Source organism: Equus caballus, chromosome 11, assembly GCF_041296265.1.
Source record: "Equus caballus isolate H_3958 breed thoroughbred chromosome 11, TB-T2T, whole genome shotgun sequence".
NCBI lineage: Eukaryota > Metazoa > Chordata > Mammalia > Perissodactyla > Equidae > Equus > Equus caballus.
Genome location: NC_091694.1, coordinates 44,766,150 through 44,787,115, shown reverse-complemented (window position 1 = coordinate 44,787,115; position 20,966 = coordinate 44,766,150). Strand labels below are relative to the sequence as shown.

General features: G+C 40.8%; 1 protein-coding gene across 1 annotated transcript; it reads right to left on the bottom strand.

The window, feature by feature from the left end:
* Window positions 1-1,677: 1,677 nt before the first annotated feature.
* Window positions 1,678-20,963, bottom strand: GLOD4 (glyoxalase domain containing 4). Its single transcript, XM_001504263.6, has 9 exons — window positions 20,773-20,963; window positions 18,198-18,247; window positions 17,520-17,640; window positions 13,558-13,702; window positions 10,070-10,206; window positions 9,221-9,307; window positions 8,847-8,960; window positions 8,669-8,755; window positions 1,678-3,173 (listed from the first exon to the last, which is right to left on the bottom strand). Exons 1-9 carry the CDS (start codon window positions 20,866-20,868, stop codon window positions 3,108-3,110), a joined length of 903 nt encoding a protein of 300 aa, XP_001504313.2. The 5' UTR covers window positions 20,869-20,963; the 3' UTR covers window positions 1,678-3,107.
* Between the last annotated feature and the right edge of the window lie 3 nt (window positions 20,964-20,966).

The window sequence follows — 20,966 nt, the reverse complement described above, 5'->3', positions numbered from 1 at the left end:
TGCCCCTTGTCATGGAGGCATTGATGCAGAGTGCTGCCGTGCTGGGACACAGTGCTCAGTGGCATGATTAAAGACATTCCAGGGAAAAAGCTCTGCTGGGGCATGGAATTCCCCAATACTTTTCCTCAATTAAAAACTATTTTCATAGACATCAGGCAGCTCCAGTTCATAAAGACCATTAAACAATAGAAGCAAAAACCACAAAGACTTCAGAGGACGAAGAAACCAAATCTCACCAGATCTCTTCAGGATCTTCTGTTCACCAGTTTGCCGGAAGCTGCTATAAACCAAGTACATTCCTTGAGAATGTGAAGTATACCCAGGACAGCAGTGATGACAAACGTATTCCCTATAACTATAAGCTGGGCATGAGCCACACTGCACAATAATTGTGCTGTTCTCTCTTTTTTGGAGGATATTATGAACAAATTTTGAAGCTTTTAGGACTATGATTTATATTAAATGTGAATTAATAGTAAAAGTAATAATGGAACATCTTGCTCCAAAATGTGGCGTCAGTTTAGGAGCTGTAGGCATAGCCATACCATTCTGTAAATCATTATAAAACCTGATAAAGTAAAAGTGTACCATAATTAGAACTGCAGAAAGCAACTGTAAGATACATTAAAAAAAAAAAAAAGCAGGTATAGTGTACACAGTGTATTCTATTTGGTGGGAAAAAGGAAGAGAATAAAAAAATATATATTTGTATGCTTAATAAGTAGGAGGCGGGGGAGTGGAGCTGATGGGGATGCGCAGGAGCCAGACTTTTCAATGTCTACCTTTTTATGCTGTTTTGATTTTTGAACCATAGACTCTCCTACCTTATGAAGAGTCTGAGGCAAGGGCACTTCTTTACTGATCACAAGGCCAAAGTAAATTTCCTATAAATTTCCCAAGGGTAAACATAAGAAATCTTAGACCAAACTAAAATTTCCCATTAATTCTTACCATAAATTTCAGTGGAGAAAAGTTGGAGCCTTCCTGGAATCTCTGCTAAACCACAATGGCGCTGTCTGACAAACGAGATGGGCAAAAGTCACATAAAGGAGCACTGAATATTCATGGCTTTGCTAATTCCACCAAGAGGTCAGGCAAATATGGATTTCATACAACTCTCCAGGCGGGAGAACTCTTGCGATACAGCCATCCTAAATCTCTCTGGATTTAAACCCAAGGGATATATGAACTTAAACTTACTATGCTAGGACTCCACAAGTCAAAAGACAAAATGACTACTCTGAAAACACTACTCTGGAGAAACTGAAAAACTTTCCGACTTCATCTGTTTAAAAACACCAGCTTGGGAAAACCATCTTTCTTACATCCTTGTTTTCTAGTTGATCATACCATCCCCAAAGATGGGGAAGTAATCATAACTTTTGGGTTAAAATTACTAGCTGCACTGTGCAGAGATAAATTTTTGGATTATCAAAAAGGCCAAAGTTGTACACTAAATGGTTTTAGGATGAATTAAACACTAAAGATTGCAACAAAGGAAAAATGACAGGCAGTGAGATAAATAAAAAGGGGCTGCTATCATGAAGCCATACTGTCCCAGGTAGATAAACCACATTAACTTAGACCATACACAGCTGTACCTTTAAGAGAAAAACATTTTGGTACGTTAAAATATAAGATAAGCAGATAAAAAGGAATGGAGTGTGTGTCTAGTCATTCAGTACTTACATAAACCACTTATTTTATTATAACACACTTAGAAGAGCAGAGCGCAGCAGCCTAATACACTGGGGAAAGGATAGTTCATTTTCATGATAACAGTATTACTAGAGATAAACATCAAGAGTTACTTAAATAATCTAATAGAAAATCTGAGAATTAACAAGTCATAGTCTAAAGAGACACAGAAGTTTGAGCATTCAAAATTCATACAATTTCCCCATGTATAGGAAAAAAGTGAACCGTCTAGAGAAAGAACACGTATAACTTGGTTTGCTTTCAAACTCATGATTGCTTCCCTAAGAGAATTTAAGTCGAATGAAAAGTGCTGTAGAGCTGGAAAAGGATATTTTTTTCTCAGTGAAGGTAAGATCACCCTATAAGAAGGTGAGCTGAAACTCACCCTGAAATTTCCATACCCCAACCCCCCCACTGCCACTGCCAGCAAGGGAGAAAGCAGAGGCTATGATTTACAAGTAATTTCATATGTGCTATTCTGGAACTGGTATCCTCTGAGTCAATCCTTTCCAGTCCCCTCAGTGTCTTCCCTAAAATTGGAACCTGGCCACCACTTTAAATAATGAGTCTGCAGGCTAGTGTGACAGCTTGATTTCAGAAGTATACTTTCAAAAAACATTTAATAAGTATGCCCAATATAATTCTGCTTCCAGTGATTAAAATATATTTGTTCTGTAGAACCAAATAGAAAACCATAGGAAAACACTGTTTTCAGGCTGAAGAAATCATTTAATCCATTTTAAAGAAGTCTAACAGGTTCTCTTCTTGTAAGGATTAAAAAAATTTATATATAAAGAAATTAGCAGAGAGCCAGGCATGTAGCAACACAATACATTAGACCCTTCCGGCTGTTTTCCCTGGCTACGCAAAATTTTAAAGCAAGGAATGTGGGGGTGTCAACCAAATCTTTTGGTTGGAGGAACAAAATTTCTTTAAAGATTTTTAAATGTCAAGGCCTGCACTTCATTAGAACAGCACACTGTCATTGGGTGCTGGAAGTATTCCTGCTGTACGCAACTGGTTAGGATTCATTTGAATAGTTCTCATAAAATTTACATGCTTATCAAAACCCCCTTCATCCCCGACCAAAGGTAACATACCCCATAGCTGCCCCAGGCTGGAAAATAATTTATTACTAATCTAATAAATTAGGTTACACACAGAATGCGCCATTCCAATGACAATGCAGATTATAGCAAGAGTTCGCCTCTAAGCGGACTGATAATAGGATTTTATATCTAAAATGTATCAGAGCTTTCGAAGATTAAAATACATAAATCTTCACCAGCCCAATCTCCTTGTCTGTACAGAAACAACCAGGTTGTGAGAGCATTTATCATGATGGACACACCAGGCCTCACAGGTGCTAGACAGGAACGATAAATGCTTGTTCCACATGATGTCTTCTGTTAACCTGAAGCCTTTGGTTTATTTCGTTTAGCAAACCATTCATCACTTTTATCTGCTGCCATTGCCTATGAAAACAGAAATGGAATATGTATTTATTCTAAGTCCATAAAACAAAACGTGCAGTCCACTTCATACCTCACTGCACTGTCTGCAGCAAGAAATTCACAAGGAAAAAGTATTCCTTCAGTGTAGAGTATTACGTTTAATTTGACAGAGGATGCTGATGAGTACTGAGCAACTGCGTGTGAATCCTCACTTTGCAGAGTAAAGGGCAGAGCCTGCAGCCAGGAAGTCTGGCTGGCCGACTGACTAGAGAGCAAGGACCGAGTACCCCAGGCTGTGGGGTCTTTGGTAGAACAGACAGTGCTGTCACTCTTAGCGTCCGGGCAGGCTCTCAAGAACCTTTAGTGCTCATGAGACTTAGTCTAAAAAGGAGACCAAATATGAAAAACTATCTTGGCGTTTTAGCTATCAAGCCTGCCTCCTCCCACACCATTCCACTGATGTTGGTTAGTTTTAAATTAAAAAGGAAGCCTTGTTAATAACAACATGTTTTGGTTCCACCAGAGTCCTCTCATCCTATTATTCCATGAGGTTGAGACCAGGAAGTGGGGCTGGCAGAGGGGACTAGGCTTAGAACCTACATCTCTTAAAACTTCCTGTCCAATACAACCAAGCATATGCCAACTAGCTGTTTGGTAAGGAAATACATTCATTTACAAAAAGCAAGTACAGAAATACCTTTATTTATTTATTTTTTTTTTAGGAAGATTAGTCCCAAGCTAACATCTGCTGCCAATCCTCCTCTTTTTGCTGAGGAAGACTGGCCCTGAGCTAACATCCATGCCCATCTTCCTCTACTTTGTATGTGGGATGCCTACCACAGCAAGATTAGCCCCGAGCTAACATCTGCTGCCAATCCTCCTCTTTGCTGAGGAAGACTGGCCCTGAGCTAAGATCTGTGCCCATCTTCCTCTACTTTATATGTAGGACGCCTACCACAGCATGGCTTGCCAAGCGGCGCCATGTCCGAACCCGGGATCCAAACCGGTGAACCCCAGGCCACCGAAGTGGAACGTGCGCACTTAACTGCTGTACCACCAGGCTGGCCCCAGAAATACCTTTAAAAATGCCAGTTTTCATTTTGAGCTAGGTATTATGCTGGGTTCGGGTGTGGCAGCAGAGACACAGTCTGAGGCTTTGAGGAGCATACAGAATAGCTGAGGATTCAGACAAGGAAACAACTATTTTGCATGAGGGAGTATGTATCTGTGTGTGTGTGTCTTGAAGCATTTGCTACAGTAGAATCACGAACAAAGTAATATCAAGACCAAAGGAAAGAGTAACTAACTGGGTGGAGAAACAGTGTAAAAACACTCATCTACCTTAACAGGAAGTCAAAAGGTGTTGTCTGCAACAGAGAAGGAAGAAACAGAAACCCATGTATTTTTTATTTAGAAAGAGTGAAGCTGAAGTGGCTTCCCTGAGCAGCAGGACTCAGAGATGGGGCAGGACATCACCACATTGCGTTTACATAAAATCTTAGTACTATTTGATTTTTTATTTTGATGAAAATAAAAAGTACTGAAAAAAAATCAAAGTTATGCAAAAAAACAAAAAAAACCAGACCCACAAAGATGCAGAAGTTTCTGTCTTTCAGGGGCCATAAAAAGTGGGGAGAAATAACAAACTCTCCTGTGGAGAACTCAAAAAAGCTTGTGAGTTTTGAAGGATGAGTGGAATAAGAGAACAAACACCCCTCTGGTGGAGGCAGGAAGATCTATATCTTGGTCCATATAAACAGTTCACTGGGACTAGAACGGGGGTGAGTCAGGGAGGAGAGCTGCACAGAAGACCAGAGTAGGGAAGGGGCAGACATGTCACACGCTCTGTCAAAGAGTCTGGAACGTATCTTGGAGGCAATAGAGAGCTAGCAGGTTAACCAGCTTTAAAAGGACCGTGTGGACTTAGGCTCTAGAAAGCTGATGCTGACAGCGGGGACTGACTGGAAGGTGGGAGGATGCTTCTGCAGTGCTACAGGTGAGAATGAGGGCCCTTGCAAAAGGGAAGTAGATGACAAGGTTTCAGAGGGGGAACTCACAGCTCCTGGTGACTAACAGCTAATAGAATATAGGGGTGAGGAGAAACAATATTCAAAAATGAGTCTGTCTGTAAATCTATCGCTATTCTAAAATAAAATGCATATTAAATGTTAAAAAAAAAACTGGCTCTAAGGATTCTAGCTTAAACAGCTGGGATAACAGAAATACAGCGCTGTTCAGGGGAGGGAGCAGAGTACAGAGGAGGAAAAACGGTTGTGAAGCCTGAAAGGCCTCCCCGGTCAAGCCCTTGCCCTGCCACCTACTGAGTGTCTAATGCTGGGTGACTTAATCTTTTCGAGCTTCAGTTTTCTCATGTGAAAAGAGAATGCTATCAATCTTGCACATTGTGGTAAGAATTAGAGAATATATATGAAGCACTTAAGAACGTGTCAATATAGGAGATGCTTAGTAAATAGTAACTTTTATCTTTATATTATTAAAAGAATGGATCTGAGGTAAGATAACTTATAGACATCCTGAGATTGAAATGTCCATGGTTTAGCCAGGTGAAGAGGTCTCACTGGCCACAACACTAGTCTGAACACAAAAAGCACTAAACATAAAAGAAAAAGTTGATAGACTGGACTTAAAAAAAAATTTCTGCTCTTCCAAAGACTCTATTAAAAAAAATAAAGAAGCAAGCCACAGACTGGGAAAAGTACTTGCATTTGCAGATATCCAACAAATGACTCACATCCAGGACTCCAACAAATCAACCAAAAAAAAGATAAATAATCAAATTTTTAAAAAATGGATTTGAATGGGCCTTGAGAAATAAGCAAGTATTCAAGAGATTAGAGAATAGATTAGAATGGTTAAATATCTAGGGTTGAAATTACATGGTACCTGAGATTTGCCTTAGAATTCTCCAGCATAAAAGAAAGTGGAGTGGGAAGTAATGATGAAAAATTATGGCACAGAGTTGATTGGTGTCAGTCACATAGGAATTTGTTGTACTCTCCTGTGTATATCTGAAATTTTTATTTTTTTAAATTTAAAAAAAGTTTTAAATTATTTTTTTAGGAAGATTAGCCCTGAGCTAACTTCTGCCAATCCTCCTCTTTTTGCTGAGGAAGACTGGCCCTGAGCTAACATCCGTGCCCATCTTCCTCTGTTTTATATGTGGGATGCCTGCCACAGCATGGCTTCATAAGCAGTGTGTAGGTCCACACCTGGGATCCAAACCAGTGAACCCTGGGCCACCAAAGTGGAGTGCGTGAACTTTACTGCCACACCACTGGGCCAGCCCCATATATCTGAAATTTCTAATCATGAAGTATTAAAAATAAAATCTATTATGGAAAGAAATGGACAAAAGACTTGAACATAGAATTCACAAAGGAAGATATACAAATGGCCAATAAGCATATGAAAAGGTACTCAACATTGTTAGTCATCAGGGAAATGCAAAATTAAAACCATAATGAGAAACCATTTTATATGTACTAGAACAGCTAAAACAAAACCCCAAAGAAACACAAATGTTGGTGAGGATGTAGAGAAGCTGGATCTCTCATAAACATACATGGCTAACAGGAGTGTAAAATGGTTCAATCACTTTGGACAACTGTTTGGCTGTTTCTTATAAAGTCAAGACAATTCCACTCCTAGGCAGTTACCCAAGAGAAACGAAACATATGTCTATAAGAAGATTTACACAAGAATGTTCATAGCAGTTTTCTTTATAAAAGATAAAAATCTGGAAATAATTCAAATATCCACTATTGGAAGAATGCATAAGCAAATTATTATATTCATAAAATTGAATACCACTCAGCAGTAAAAAAAGAATAAACTCTGATATGTGCAATTACATGGAGGAATCTCAGAAATGTTGAGTGAAAGAAGCAGGCACAGAAGAATACCTTCTGAATGATTACATTTATATGAAGTCCAAGGACAGACAAAACTAATGTGTCAGAAATCAGAATAGTAGTTGCCTGAAAGGTGGGAGTGGGAACTAACTGGAAATGGACATGAGAGAACTTTCTACAATGATGAAAATGCTCTTTATTCTGAGTAGTGATTGTATGAATATATATAACTGTCAAAACTCACCAAATTTAATACTAAGTTTCTGTACATTTAAATTCAATGTGTATTTTACCTCAGTAACAACAAAACATACTTATTTGGAGCTTAGGGAGGAGTAGCAACTAGAAATTAGCAAGTCAGAGAACGGATGATGGTGAAGCTCAAAGCAGAGGTAACCTGAGCAGTAGCTAACTTCTACTTAGAGAAGAGACAGAATGCAGAACAAGAAGGAGAGGCAGCCAAAGTGGGACCGTGGGTAAGATCACTGTGGGATCAGACACAGAAAGAGATGCCTGTGACGGAGAAGACGCTGACAGAGAAATAGGAAGATGGCACAATCTCTACCACCAAAGGAGAAGAGAGCTCCAAAGAGGAGGAAGCTGGTGAGTGAGATGTAGAGTGAGAAGGAAACAGTCTAGCAAAATCGCCAACTGAGAGGCTACCTGAGATTCTATTTTTCTTTATGGTAAAATTTATAAACGCTATATTTTCTACACATTTCCTGCTTTAATTAACATTGAGTGTTCATTATTACGTCAGCAGTTTGCCAAGCTCTATAAAATATACAAAAAAATTCAAATTAAAAAAAAAACTACAAAAAATTTTTTTAAAATATATAATGATCCTATGAAGTGAATAATCTTATTTTCTTAAATTTTTAGATATGAAAACTGAAGTTTAGAGACTCTAAGTAATGGAACCAGGATAGACTGATTCTTTCCTTTAATCATCAACAGAGTATTCACCAAGTACCTACCACACACCAGGTATGTGCTAGAAGCTGGGGGACAACAATGAACAATTGCTTGGATGCTGAAGGACCAAGTTTGATGAGAATAGAAAAAGTAACTGCTGGATTTGGCAGATGGAGGTCACTGATGACATCAACACAAGCATTTCACTGAGTGACAGGAGCCAGTGCAGAATAGACTGAAGTGTGAATGGGAGGTAAGAAGTAGAAACAGTGTGTAGGCAGATTTTTAAAAGAAATCTAGAGAAGGGATATGGGGTAAATAGAAGATTTTTAAAAGATAGGAGACACTGGAGCTTGTTTGTATGCTGAGAACAATTCACTAGAAAGGAAGAGAATGGTGCTGTAGAATGGAAAAGAGATGACGAAAAGAGCTAAGGACGTGGGAAGGGATGGTATGCGGGCATTTCCATTCACTGAGCAGAACAGGGATGTATACAGCAGGAGTGGCTCCCCAAGGCAGCCTGAGGTAGTGGGAAGGCACATATGCTGCACCCAGGTAAGAGTCATACGGAAGACACAAGAGGCAATGAAGACACAAGTCCTTGGCTTACAAGTCACCTTGACAGCACAAGAACATCGTTCTAATAGTAAGAACTGGACCCTTCTCCATACACACTTAATGCAATCCCCCTTGGGCCCATGGTGATATAAATTTAGAAAGGAGACTCACATCATTCAACAATTTGCTTCCCTCTGGATCCATCTTAGAAAGTTCTCGAAATGCTTCATCCCCCACAAAGCAAATTTCATGTCCATCCTACACCAATAAAGAAAAAAGAAGTTTGGCAAAAAGACACCTCAGAAGGGACCTGTGGTTGCAGCCTGTCCCGTTCCTGAGTAATACTTACAGGGTCAGCCAGGATGACCACTTGAACCGTGGCTTTCCCTGGGGTATCCAGACTCACCAGGGGAGTCAGGATCTTTTGGTTCTCCCTTTTCATCAAGTCTTCTAAGTCCGGCAACTTGAGGAAAACAAAAAGGCAGAGTAAGCACTCTGACACCGTAGTCCCCTCCCCATCAGCCCTAGAGGAGTATTAGATCAGCCAGAAAGAACCCAGGCGCCACTTGTTTGATTTCATTATCTCGGCTGCTCTTGAGACAACCGTTGAACTTGATACCAGCACCATAATCAGAATGAACCTAAACAAGGGAAGGCCAAAGTTCTCAGCTGGTTGCACTAGCCAGACACAGCTTAACCCGAAGATCTGGTACCAAACAGTACCTCTTTTTGGGGGCAAGAAAAGGCAATTCTTCCAAAAGCTGCTGCATGATCAACTGCACCCTGGATGGCCTGGAGCTCCAGCCTACACTGAAAAGAAATAAGGCAGGGAAGACGATATTCGGTAAACAAATTCAAACAGTACTACAGGAGTAAAGTAAAAACCAAGTCTCCCTCCCACTCTCACCTCAGAGGCGACCAGTCAGCAGTTTCCTGTGGATCCTTCCAGAAACACAGCACGCATTGATCTTTTTTCCCCACACAAATGGTAGCATAGTTTACACATTATTCTATCCCTTGTTTTTCTCTAATTAATGTTACCGTATCAGCAGATAAAGACTTGCCTCATTCTTTCTGATAGCTCCATGGTAATCCATTCTACGGAGGAACCATAAACTACTGAACTACTCCTCTAACCCACAGAACGTTTAGGTTATTTCTTATATTTTGTTACTACAAACACTGCTGCAACAGACAACCTTGTACCCACTTCTCTGTGCACATGTATGATAAGTAGGAGCAGATCTGCTGGGTTAAAGTGCAAGGACTAAATTATGCTCAAATGCTATGTTACTTTTTTTAAAAAAATGATGAAATTATTATCATTACAGCATTAAATCTTGTCAACATCTCTTCTCACTCAGCAATTCCACTTCTGAAAGGATATAACACCAAATATAAACGAAGGTAATATCTGAGTGGTGAGGTTGTCAGCATTTTTTATTTTCTTCTTTCTGTTTATCTGTATAAATATTGAATTGCTGTGAACAAACTATGGAAATAACCTTCATATTCATCTCATTTTTAAGCCAAACTCAAAGTAACAGACTATTTCTCTCCAAGATCACTCACCTGGTTATCAGCATAGCCCAGCAAAGCCTTTTGTTTCTCTTCATCTTTTTCATAAATTTTCATTCCCAGTAGATTAGACCAGTAGTTCAAGGACTTCTGAAGATCAGACACTGCCAGAGTTACTTTTAATACAGGATCTTTAGGATAATAAAACAGCAGGAATAGACAAGTCAACGCAATGGAATAGAACAGAAAGACCAAAACAGGCTCAAGTATATATAAGAATTTAGTTTATAATAAGAAAGAGATTTTTAAGTCAGTACGAAAGGGCACACCTTTAAACTCAATGGCAAAACATATTGCTGATGGGTTGGTTAAAGGATTAAGTTTATAGAATGAAACTATGAAAATACTATAAACAGGTGATTATTTACACAATTTTGGGGTGAAGAAAGATTTTTTAAAAATCTGACACTGAAGGGGCCAGCCCGGTGGCGCAGCGGTTAAGTGCGCACTTTCCGCTTCTCAGAGGCCTGGGGTTTGCTGGTTCGGATCCCGGGTGCAGACATGGCACCGCTTGGCAAGCCATGCTGTGGCAGGCGTCCCACGTATAAAGTAGAGGAAGATGGGCACGGATGTTAGCTCAGGGCCAATATTCCTCAGCAAAAAAGAGGAGGATTGGCAGTAGTTAGCTCAGGGCTAAGCTTCCTCAAAGAAAAGAAAAAAAAAATCTGACACTGAAGATAGAAAAACTATGAAGGAAAAAATTTGCTAAGTTAATTACATGAAATGAAAAACTCTTAGAAAACAAACACCAAAAAAAGAATTACAATCAAAATTAAAGGGTAAACAACAAAGTAGGAAACATTTTTTGCAACATACATGACAAAAAATCCTTAATATTTAAATCACTTTCAAACATCAATAGGAAAAAGATAAACATCCTAGAAAAATAGGCAAAAGGCACAAAGCAGTGATTCACAAAAGAAGGAATTGGAATGGTCGATGAACACAGGAAAAAATACGCACACTCACAAATAATCAAAGAAATTAGAATTCAAATAAAACATTTTGCTATCTAATTGGCAAATAATTTAAAACATCTGCAGTGTTAACTGATAGTACAGCGTGAAAAATCACTATCACATTAATAGTGGTAGAGTGTAAATTAGTACATTTCTGGGCAACAATCTGACAGAATGTTATCAAAAACCTAAAAAACGCACGCTGCTATTGAAAGAGCAATCCCATTTTCAGTAATTAAAGGAGTAACTGTGGATATATGAAGGGCTTTCGTCACAAAGGCATTCATCACAGTGTCTCTCATAACGACGAAACACCAGAGGCAACACATATCTCCAACAGGAGAGAATTGTTTATCTTCCTACAATGTAATACGATGGAATCCCTACAAAGGAATCTAAAAGAAAAATGTATGTTTAATTCTATATTTATTTCTTTTGATAAAGAATTGGAAAGATATACTCTAAAATATTAACAGTGGTTATTTCTGGATATATACATACTGTTTTCTTCTTCTTCTTTTTTATTTGCTTATCTGTTTGTCTAGGAAAAAAATCTCTTCTTCTGTGCTGGCCTGGTGGTGTAGTACTTATTTTCGTACGCTCCACTTCGGTGGCCCAGGGCTCACTGTTTCAGATCCCAAGTGCACCGCTCATTAAGCCATACCCACACAGAAGAATCAGGACTTACAACTAGGATATGCAACTATGTACTAGGGATTTAGGGAGAAAAAACAAAAAAGAGGAAGATTGGCAACAGATGGTAGCTCAAGGCCAATCTTCCTCACCGAAAAGCATACTTAAAAAAAAAAAGATTCTCTTTAAAAAAACACTCTTTTTAGTAAAAAGGAAAAAGTTATATTAAAACACTTAACATTATTGGAAACTTCATATTGTAAAGTGACTTTCTGAAGAGATGTTCCAAATCCCCATCTGACTATGACAAATTCAATACATTTTCTTCAGTTTACTAGTCCCGTTTGCCAGAAGAGCAATACCATGACTAAGGCAAAGTGTTTCTCGTAGGTGACTCTGCCTGGCAGACTGTTTTTGTTTATCCTATTCACCGATAAATCAACAAATTCCAGATGACTCGGACCCTGAAGGGATGCACGGGTAGGAATGGTGACAAGTGGCTGAAACTACCCAGAAGTGAGTGATTCAAAAGAAGGATGGACACCAGCTGGACTGATAGATGTGACTCTACTACCAATCGGAAAGGAATGCCCCAAACGTATTATCATGTCAAAGGACAAAAACATCTTAGGACTGTGGGGCTCTCCATTATTTTATGCACGGAAACATCATTAAGACTAGGGAAAAAATTACTGTGCAAATAGCGGCAGGAGCTAAGTTTTAAAGTTAGCCTATAAAGCAATGGTCACCTATCAATAAAAATAATCATAAAAATCCCTTAAGTCACCAGAGAAGTACAGAAATACCATCTCTCAGTAAGTCCCAAAGCGCCAGGAACCAATCACTGTTTCTTTTGCTGAGCTCCAGATGAAAAGCAAGCAGCATTCATACAATCAAACTCAGTGTGAGGGGCATTTGGGACTTGAGGCAGACCAGGGGAGGAAAAGGAATGCATGTCTTCCATCTCAGGTTCACTTAGGGGCAATGGCACGCAGAATTGCCCTTGCTCTTCACCAGTATTTGTTCTTTCCTTTTGCTTTTCTTTGGCAGAGCAGGTAGCAGAATTTGCAGGAATTAAATACGTGCATGATGAGGGTCCCTCTGCAGTAAACAAAACATGTCATGCGAAGTTTCTTTCTGCTCCTACGGCAGTCAGTGTGGTGGGCTCCTCACTTGCATTCCACCTCGCTCCCCGAGTACCAGCGTTAAAGTGTGGGAAACTGACTTCAGCTGGAGGGAAATGACTAACTGGTCTAAGAATAATCCTATTTCTCCTGCCAGTGATTGGTTCAGAAGCAGGCTGTGAATCAAATCTGACCAGGAAGTTTACTGGAAGATTCTAGGAAAGTTTTGCTCTGCTCTTAAAAAAGAGCAACAGGAAGTCAGTCTCTCCCTCCCCTGCCAGAAGACAGTATGGAGGCATGTAGCCCCAACTGCTACTGGCAGCCATCCTACAGCCTACAACCTCTAGGAGGAATAGACCCCTGCGAACAAGAGAATGGAGAGAGAGAGAAAATTCGGGTCCTTGATGCCACTGCTGAGCTGCTGAATCAACTAACCCTGACATCTTTCCTACCTACAGAACGCCTGCTCTGTGAGCTAAAAAGATTTTTATTGTTCAAGCTAGTCTAAGTTGGGTTTTCTGTTACTCGCAACTGAAAGTATCTTAAATAGATACATTACTGGTAGGACGGAACCAGTCTAGATCCTCTATGGTTATGCACTCAAGTTCTAATATGACAATATAATTTCTCAGAGAACACTGGCATGGGAAAGATATGTCAAGTCAATATAGAAGACTCTCCAGGAGAAAGAAACCTAGCTCTCTCTCTCCTCTTCCATCAAAGATGCCTTTACACAGAGGGCTCTTATTAGCCCCGGTATAATTACCTGACTGAGGTGGACTGCGATTCTGCAAATAGAACTTATATCCTCCTGGGGCTTCAGTTTCAAAAACACCTTCTGCAACTTCACTGAGTGGCCACTCCAGCTTCCTGGCATTGCTGACAGCCTGGCTAGAAGCGAGTGTGATACCCTATGACAAACAACAAGATCACTCAAGTGTATAATCACAACAGACCTTTTAAAGAACAATATAATGAAGCAAAACCCCATTGCCTTTGTGTCAAATCACTGAAGATTTCACTGACATTCAAAATTTTCTTCTAGTTATTTAGAAGCAGGTTTTGGGTATTTTTCTCCTACGAAGATTCCAACTTCGTGAATTGTAGAACAAAAATTCAAACGCCAGAGAAGTTTGATCCATTTAATACCAAACATAATCTCTCCTAATTTTATTTTATTTATTTTTTTATTTTTTATTTTTCTTTTTTGAGGAAGACTAGCCCTGAGCTAACATCTGTCAATCCTCCTCTTTTTTGCTGAGGAAGACTGGCTCTGAGCTAACATCCGGGCCCATCTTCCTCTACTTTATATGTGGGACGCCTGCCACAGCATGGCCTGCCGAGCAGTGCCATGTCTGCACCCGGGATCCGAATCGGCGAACCCCGGACTGCCAAAGCAGAACATGCACACTTAACCGCTGCGCCACTGGGCCAGCCCCTCTCCTAATTTTAAAGATCTAGTCAGAGAAATATTGATCTTAACTTTGGCTCACCAGCTACCTATTTAAGATGTTTTGGGGCCAGCCCCAGTGGCCTAGTGGTTAAGTTCAGTGCTATCTGCTTCGGTGGCCCAAGTTCGGTTCCTGGGTGCCAACCTACACCACTCTGTTAGCAGCCCTGCAGTGCTAGCAGCCAAAATAATAAAAAATAGAGCAAGATTGGCATGGATGTTAGCTCAGGGCAAATCTTCCTCAGCCAAAAAAAAGAAGAAGAAAAAGAAGTTTTGTTTTTATTTTTGCTTTTTAAACAAAAAAATTTAAACCAACTATCAATGCGGTCTTTCTTTAAATTTAATCAAAATATCCAAAAATGTTCACTTATGCCTTCTGATAAGGCCAGCCTCATTGCTAGCCGGGATTATCGTAAGAGCTTCTTTCCGCCTCCAGTCTTGTCAATCCATCATCCACACTGCAGCCAGAATAAACTTTCCAAAACACATCCTACAGTCTCTTCTCAAGACAGCAACCCCATGTTGTTTTCCCTCTGCTTAAAAACCTCCAGGGCTCTTCACTTCACTCAGAGATGGCTTATAATGGCCTAAAAGGCCCAACACAATCTGGCCCCATGCCATTTCTGATGGCATCTCTTCCCACTTTCCCCTCGCTCTCTCTATTCCAGCCGACTGCCCCGCTTGCACTTTCTTGAACATGCCAGGTGCTGTCTGAGGGCTTTGGCACAGGCTAGTCTCTTTACCTGGAAAACTCTTCCCCAAGACATCCACACAGCTAATCCCTTATCTCCTTCAAGCCTTTGCTCAAATACCACCTCCTCACTGTCACCTACCAACCTCAACACCCTACTTCAAATTAAAACTAGTCATCTGCTCCATACTCCCAACCCCCCCGTACTCTGCTCTATTCTTTCCCGAGAACAATGATCACCTTTAAAATAACATATTATATGACTGATTTATTTATTCTATTTATTGTCTGTCAGGTCCTGGACCCCCTCCCACCAGGCATAGATTTTTGTCTGTTTTGTTCACTGGTGATTCCGGGGTTCCAGGAACAGTGCCTGGCACACAGTAGGCGCTCAGTAAATACTTATTGCATGAGAAATACTGTAATAAATGATTTAATACATAAGTCATTTCACATATTTGTTAACATATATGTAAACTAAATTTCTAAAAGTGAAACTCCAAGGTCAAAGGGTAAACGCATTAATTACTTTGATAATGCCAAACTGAGGGTGTACCAACTTACACACTTATTAGTAATGTATGAAAGTGCCAGTATTCGAAATCCTTCCTAAAACAGTGTGTTATCACTTTGATTTCTGCCAATCTGATAGGTGACAAACGGCAGCTTGGAAGCTGAATATCTTTTTCAATGTTTAAGAGACATTTCTAATTTCTTTTCTGTGAACTGTCCGTTGATAGTTTCACCTTTTTAAAAAATTAAGTTGTTCATCCTCTTCTTTTTAATGTGTAGGAGTTGTTTATGGATATGGGAGCTCCACTTAACCTGTTTTTCTTTTTGTTCCACAAACCAAATAGCACAGAAGGTACCTTTCATCAGGGACACTTTACTACCCAAGTCTCTCGGGAAGACCCACAGTGGAGCAGCCACGCTGTTCTCCTCCACTCTCATGACCTCTAGCACCTGCAGTCCCACTAACCGACATTTGACTTGAGCTGGTTAAATGTTGTGGCACCAAGATGATTTTGCTCGTCTTTCTCTCCCTGATTTAAATTTGAAGAGTAAAGAAAAGAAAGGTAGGAAGAAACACAAAGAAACTCTCAAATATACTCAATCACCAAATCCTATCAACTCTACCTCCTAAACATCTCTCAGATCCATCCCCTTCTCTCCATCTCCCACTCCTACCATGTTAGTTAAGGAGCTGCTAGTCACTCACTGTATTGTCCTTCCAGCTAGTTCCCTCACTTCCAGTCTTGCTCACTTCCAACCCCAGCTCTAGCCAGGTGGATTCTTGCACATCACAAATACTATGTCATTTCCTTGCTTAAAAATGGCTTCACTCTGCTCGTGGAATGAAGTCTAAACTGTCCTAATATGATGTGGCCCCAGCTTACTTCTTCAGCCTCAGCTCTACCCCCTCCCTTCTTCACACACGAAGCTCCAACCAGACTGCTCTACTCCCAGGTCTCCGAGTACCATGGTCTGTCTCACCTCCAGGCCTGTGCACATGCTGAGGACGCTCATCTCACCCTCCCACTCCAACCCCACTCACCTGGCTCAGATGTCACTTTCAGGAATCTTTCCCCCAATTCTCACCTCTCTGACAACAGGCTAGGAATTCCTCCTATGTAGTCCCACACTCCCCTGTTCTTATCCCAATCTTATCACACTTTGTTGTCTCTTTACTTGTTCCCCCAACCAGACAGGAACCTCCTTAGGCCAGGGAACGTGTTTCACTTTCTATTGTATCCCCCAGGACTTAATGAGGTACACGTTATATAGTAAGTGACAATAAATATCTATTAAATGAATAAATTAGTTACAGACATGAAGAATGAGAAAGAGAAAACCAAATATACTAATACGTTAAATGTGAAGAATCCTTTCCATTTACAAAACACTTTTATACATATTTGATCCTCATAAAAATTTCCATCTCAATATCATTATTATTTTAACATGAGTTAACAGGAACAGTGAGATCGAATGACCAAAACAACATCTGGCACGAGGTAGGTTTGCTCAGTAGATTCTGAGTGAAAATTAGTTACTCCTATCTTGCTATGCATTTGGGCCCAGTGACATTATATCTAGCACACAGTAAGTGCTCAATAAGTGGTAGATATTATTACCACATAACTTGAATCTTTGAATGAATGAATGAATGCAGTGTTTGCAATGCCTTCTCTCTCTCCTTAAAACCTCCTCAGGTTTTTCTCTAAGATTGGCTATAAATGCCCAATCCAATCCTAACAGTCCACTAGAGAAAAAAAATTTCTCTGAATGGTGATCAGGACCGGACCAGACCAATGACCGTGGCCCTTCTACCTCTCTAGGTTCAGTCTTCCCCTTGAGGAATCTTGTCTCCCTCAAAGTTGTCTCTAAGTCTTGAGCGTGATTCCTAAATACTGGGAGAGCACATTTCATCCGGAAGCCAGCTCTGAGACAGAATTTTTTTTTTAAACAGAAAACATCATGAAACTAATCACTAAACTGCATCACTTCTGCAGTCATGACACCTAAAGTTGCATCAGTCATCTCCATAAACGGTACAGCCATAAATCTGATAGAACCAAATATTTACCAAGAAGTCATTGCCAAGCTTGTAGTCTCCGATGCCATAATTGTAAGTCAGTTCTGCAACAAAATGATCATCCTCAGGTCCAAATCCCACCATTGTTTTACTCCATTTGCCATCATAAGGCCTAGAAAAATGAAAGTAAATGAACTCAGTGACCACAGACAAAATCTGCCTCAGCCCTCCCCCAAAGAACTACTGGGACAGAGAGATGGGCAGTCCCTTCCAGTCCTCTAAGTACCCATAAGGATGAGATGACCTCAGCTGGTGCTAAGAGCAACTGTGGACAGTGCTTGTGGGTCCCATCACCAAAGGCTTCAAAGACCGTCCATTTGCCACTTCCTTGAAGGAAAGATTCATTTACACTTTCTTTAAATAGGTGACAGAATCCTATAAAGACAGTTTTCCAACCTGACTTTAATTTATTCTTTTGTATAACCATCAATGAGCATGCAACTCCCATCAGGCCTTGGAATTTTCCTGCTTGCTGTGGCTACTAAGCTTAAGAGACACTCATAAGATATTGCTTCATCCAGAGCACATACTTATTTGTGCTCCTGAAGTTGCCTAATTTATTGCCTCCTTAATTTCTTCCACTGTCTTATAGTCACTTTTGAGAAACTGCCTTCTGTTCTCCAGGGGTATTCAGAGCCTAAAGAAGATTTTAAGAATCAAGTGTCATACCCATTACAGGTAGCTTTGCAGCCTTCTTCAAATTCCTCATGCCGCAGAATCTGGTAAGGGAATTAGAATAACTTGTAAGGTTTTACTAGTACTGCACACACAGCATATTTAACGTAAATTAACATGTCAAAACACTGATATTATCATCTGTGCGCTTTACTGGTAAATCGAACAAAAGATAGTTATCTTTCTATCTTTCTCAGGCTTGAAGTAGTGGAAGTAAGGAAGAACAACTGGATACCAAGGGTCAGGCATCAAGCAAAGTTGTGAAATCTATTTAGACTGGGAAGCAACGCTACGCAGGAAAAAAAATGTGGCCTTCAGCATTGCAGAAGTCTGATTTAAAATTGTGGCTGTCACCTAGTAGTTGTGTAACTCTGAGGACACCGCTTAGGATCTGAGTCTCCTAATATGCTGTGAAAATAGATAATTTATTAAAGCAGTTGACATGGAATCTAGTACACAGTAGGCTCTCAATGTGCTAGTTTCTATTTTCCCTTTTGATTCCCACTGCTACTGCTCCAGTTCAAGCTCGCATCACTTCTCTCATGGACTATTGCAAATCATCTTTATTGATCGCCTTCCTTAAAACCACCATAAGATTATGTCCCTAAAGCACAGCTCTGATCAAAACACTGCCCTGTTCTAAAACGTAAGAGATCTCTCTACTTACTGTGGCATAAAATCCAAATTCCTTTGCATGGTATTCAAGGTACTATTAGAAGCAGTCCCACCCTATTGGTCCTGATATCCCATCCCCTCAACTTCAGCTAAGTAACCTAAGCTAAAGGCATATAAAACTAGTGGTGCTTCTCAAACACACCTATTCAGTTTTTCTAGTACCCTCCCACCCCAATCTTGGTCTGTGGAAATCCTACCTATCTTTAGAGGTCAACTCAAACACAAGGTCTCCACGGATTACCTCCTGACGACCCAGGTTAGAGTTAAATCTCTCCCTCTGTGGTAATTTTATAGTAATAGTAGCTAATGCTTACATAATACATACGATGTGCCAAATGCTACACATATAATAATGCGTTTAATCTTCACAACAAACCTTCAGTCAGTGAGGAAACACATTAAGGGAGAGCTTTGTGGTTTTCTATCACTTTCAAATTTCTCTTTCCATTACTGCTAGCTATGTACAAATCCAATTTCCACTCCCACATCATCTCAGGCCAGGAGCTTTTATGGAAGACAGATATCAGGGTCGTTTTCATCCCCGTCACAAAAGTTCAACACAGTACCACAGAACTGTTGACGAAAATAATCCATAACCAATCTATAAACGAAAATTTGGGTGAGTTTATTCTGAGCTTAAATCTGAGGATTATAACCCGGGAGAGTCTTTCCACAAATGAACAGAGCACTCCAAAGAAGTGGGGGTATACAGGGTGGTTATATACCCTCAAAGAGTATGTTTCACATATGATTGAAATGTCCCTTTTACAATAGGCTGCTCTGTCAGCACAGCAATTGATGGAAATGGCAGATAGGTCTGCTCTCTCAGTGAATGCCGCGGGGTGGCAGGTGTGTTGCCTCGGGCTGGGCGGTCACAGATGAGTGCTGCAATTGGTTCCCAGCCTAAAGAAAGATGCTTAATCTTTAAGGAGATGCCAACGTTGGGAGGGGGAGAGAAGTTGCACCTTTATCTCAAGGGCCTTTACTCTTGCCATAGGGAATCTCTAAAGCAGATATACAATGCATGCTCAACGGCCTCGGTCAGGCCCTTTTGGAAAGACAAGGTCAGGCGGAATTAGGTTTACACAAAATGGCTTCCTCATATACTCTAATATATCCTATTACTTGCCATTTTTATTTGTCAAAACACAGACGATATTTTTCAAAAGCCTGATGAATTCAGCTAACTCCCTTTGCACTCCACGTCTTCTGCACTGTTGCACCTCTAAAGCCCTTGCTTATCAGGAGACCTCCAACGGCTTCCACCTGCATCTGCCACCCAGGTGACCCCTGCAGAATCACAGCTGCTCAAGGCTGGAGAAATGCCGCTTCTGGGCATCGGAGAGGAGAAAGGGTTGTCACTTCACACTTAGATCTGGACTGTTGAGAGGATAGTCAGAGCATTCATCCAGAGAGATCCAAAAAATTATCCAAGAGCCCATTCAAACAAGCCCTGAGAAAAGCAGAACTCTTAATATGCTGAGTACCGAAACCGAAAAGCTCCAAACCAGAAGCGACTGAGTTACTGATCATTGGAAGAGTATTATATAACCTTTTGTTTGTTTACTGTCTTTCCCACTAGACTGGAAGCTCCACAGGGCAGGAGCTCAATATTTGTGAGTGAACTTAAATGAAAGAACGTGTGTGGGCACATAGTCTGTGACTACTAAGGGTGAACCCACCCTTTCAAAGGCCGTCTAACCCAACCAGCGACTCGCAACACTTCCTAAAGCTGAAAACCCAACAGGGCTAACGGGGAGCCCAAGGGCTAAGGTCAGACTCCCGGGTTCTGGCTGAGATTCACGACACACCCATTTCTGCCCTCCCTCGGCCAGGTGTGGCTCAGCGGCCCGTGCCAACCTCGCGGGCCAGCCCCTCTCGGCCCCGTCTGCACCTTCATTCCCAGGACATCACGATAGAAACGCGCCGTCTGGAAGCGGTTTCCCACTTTGAACACGAAGTGCAGAGCCCGCCGAGTCGCCATGACCATCAGCACCACACACCCGTGACACGTTACAGCGCCACACCGCCCACAGATGACGCATAGGGGCCGGTGACGTCATTGGTCGCCGCCGGCGCGCTTTCTTG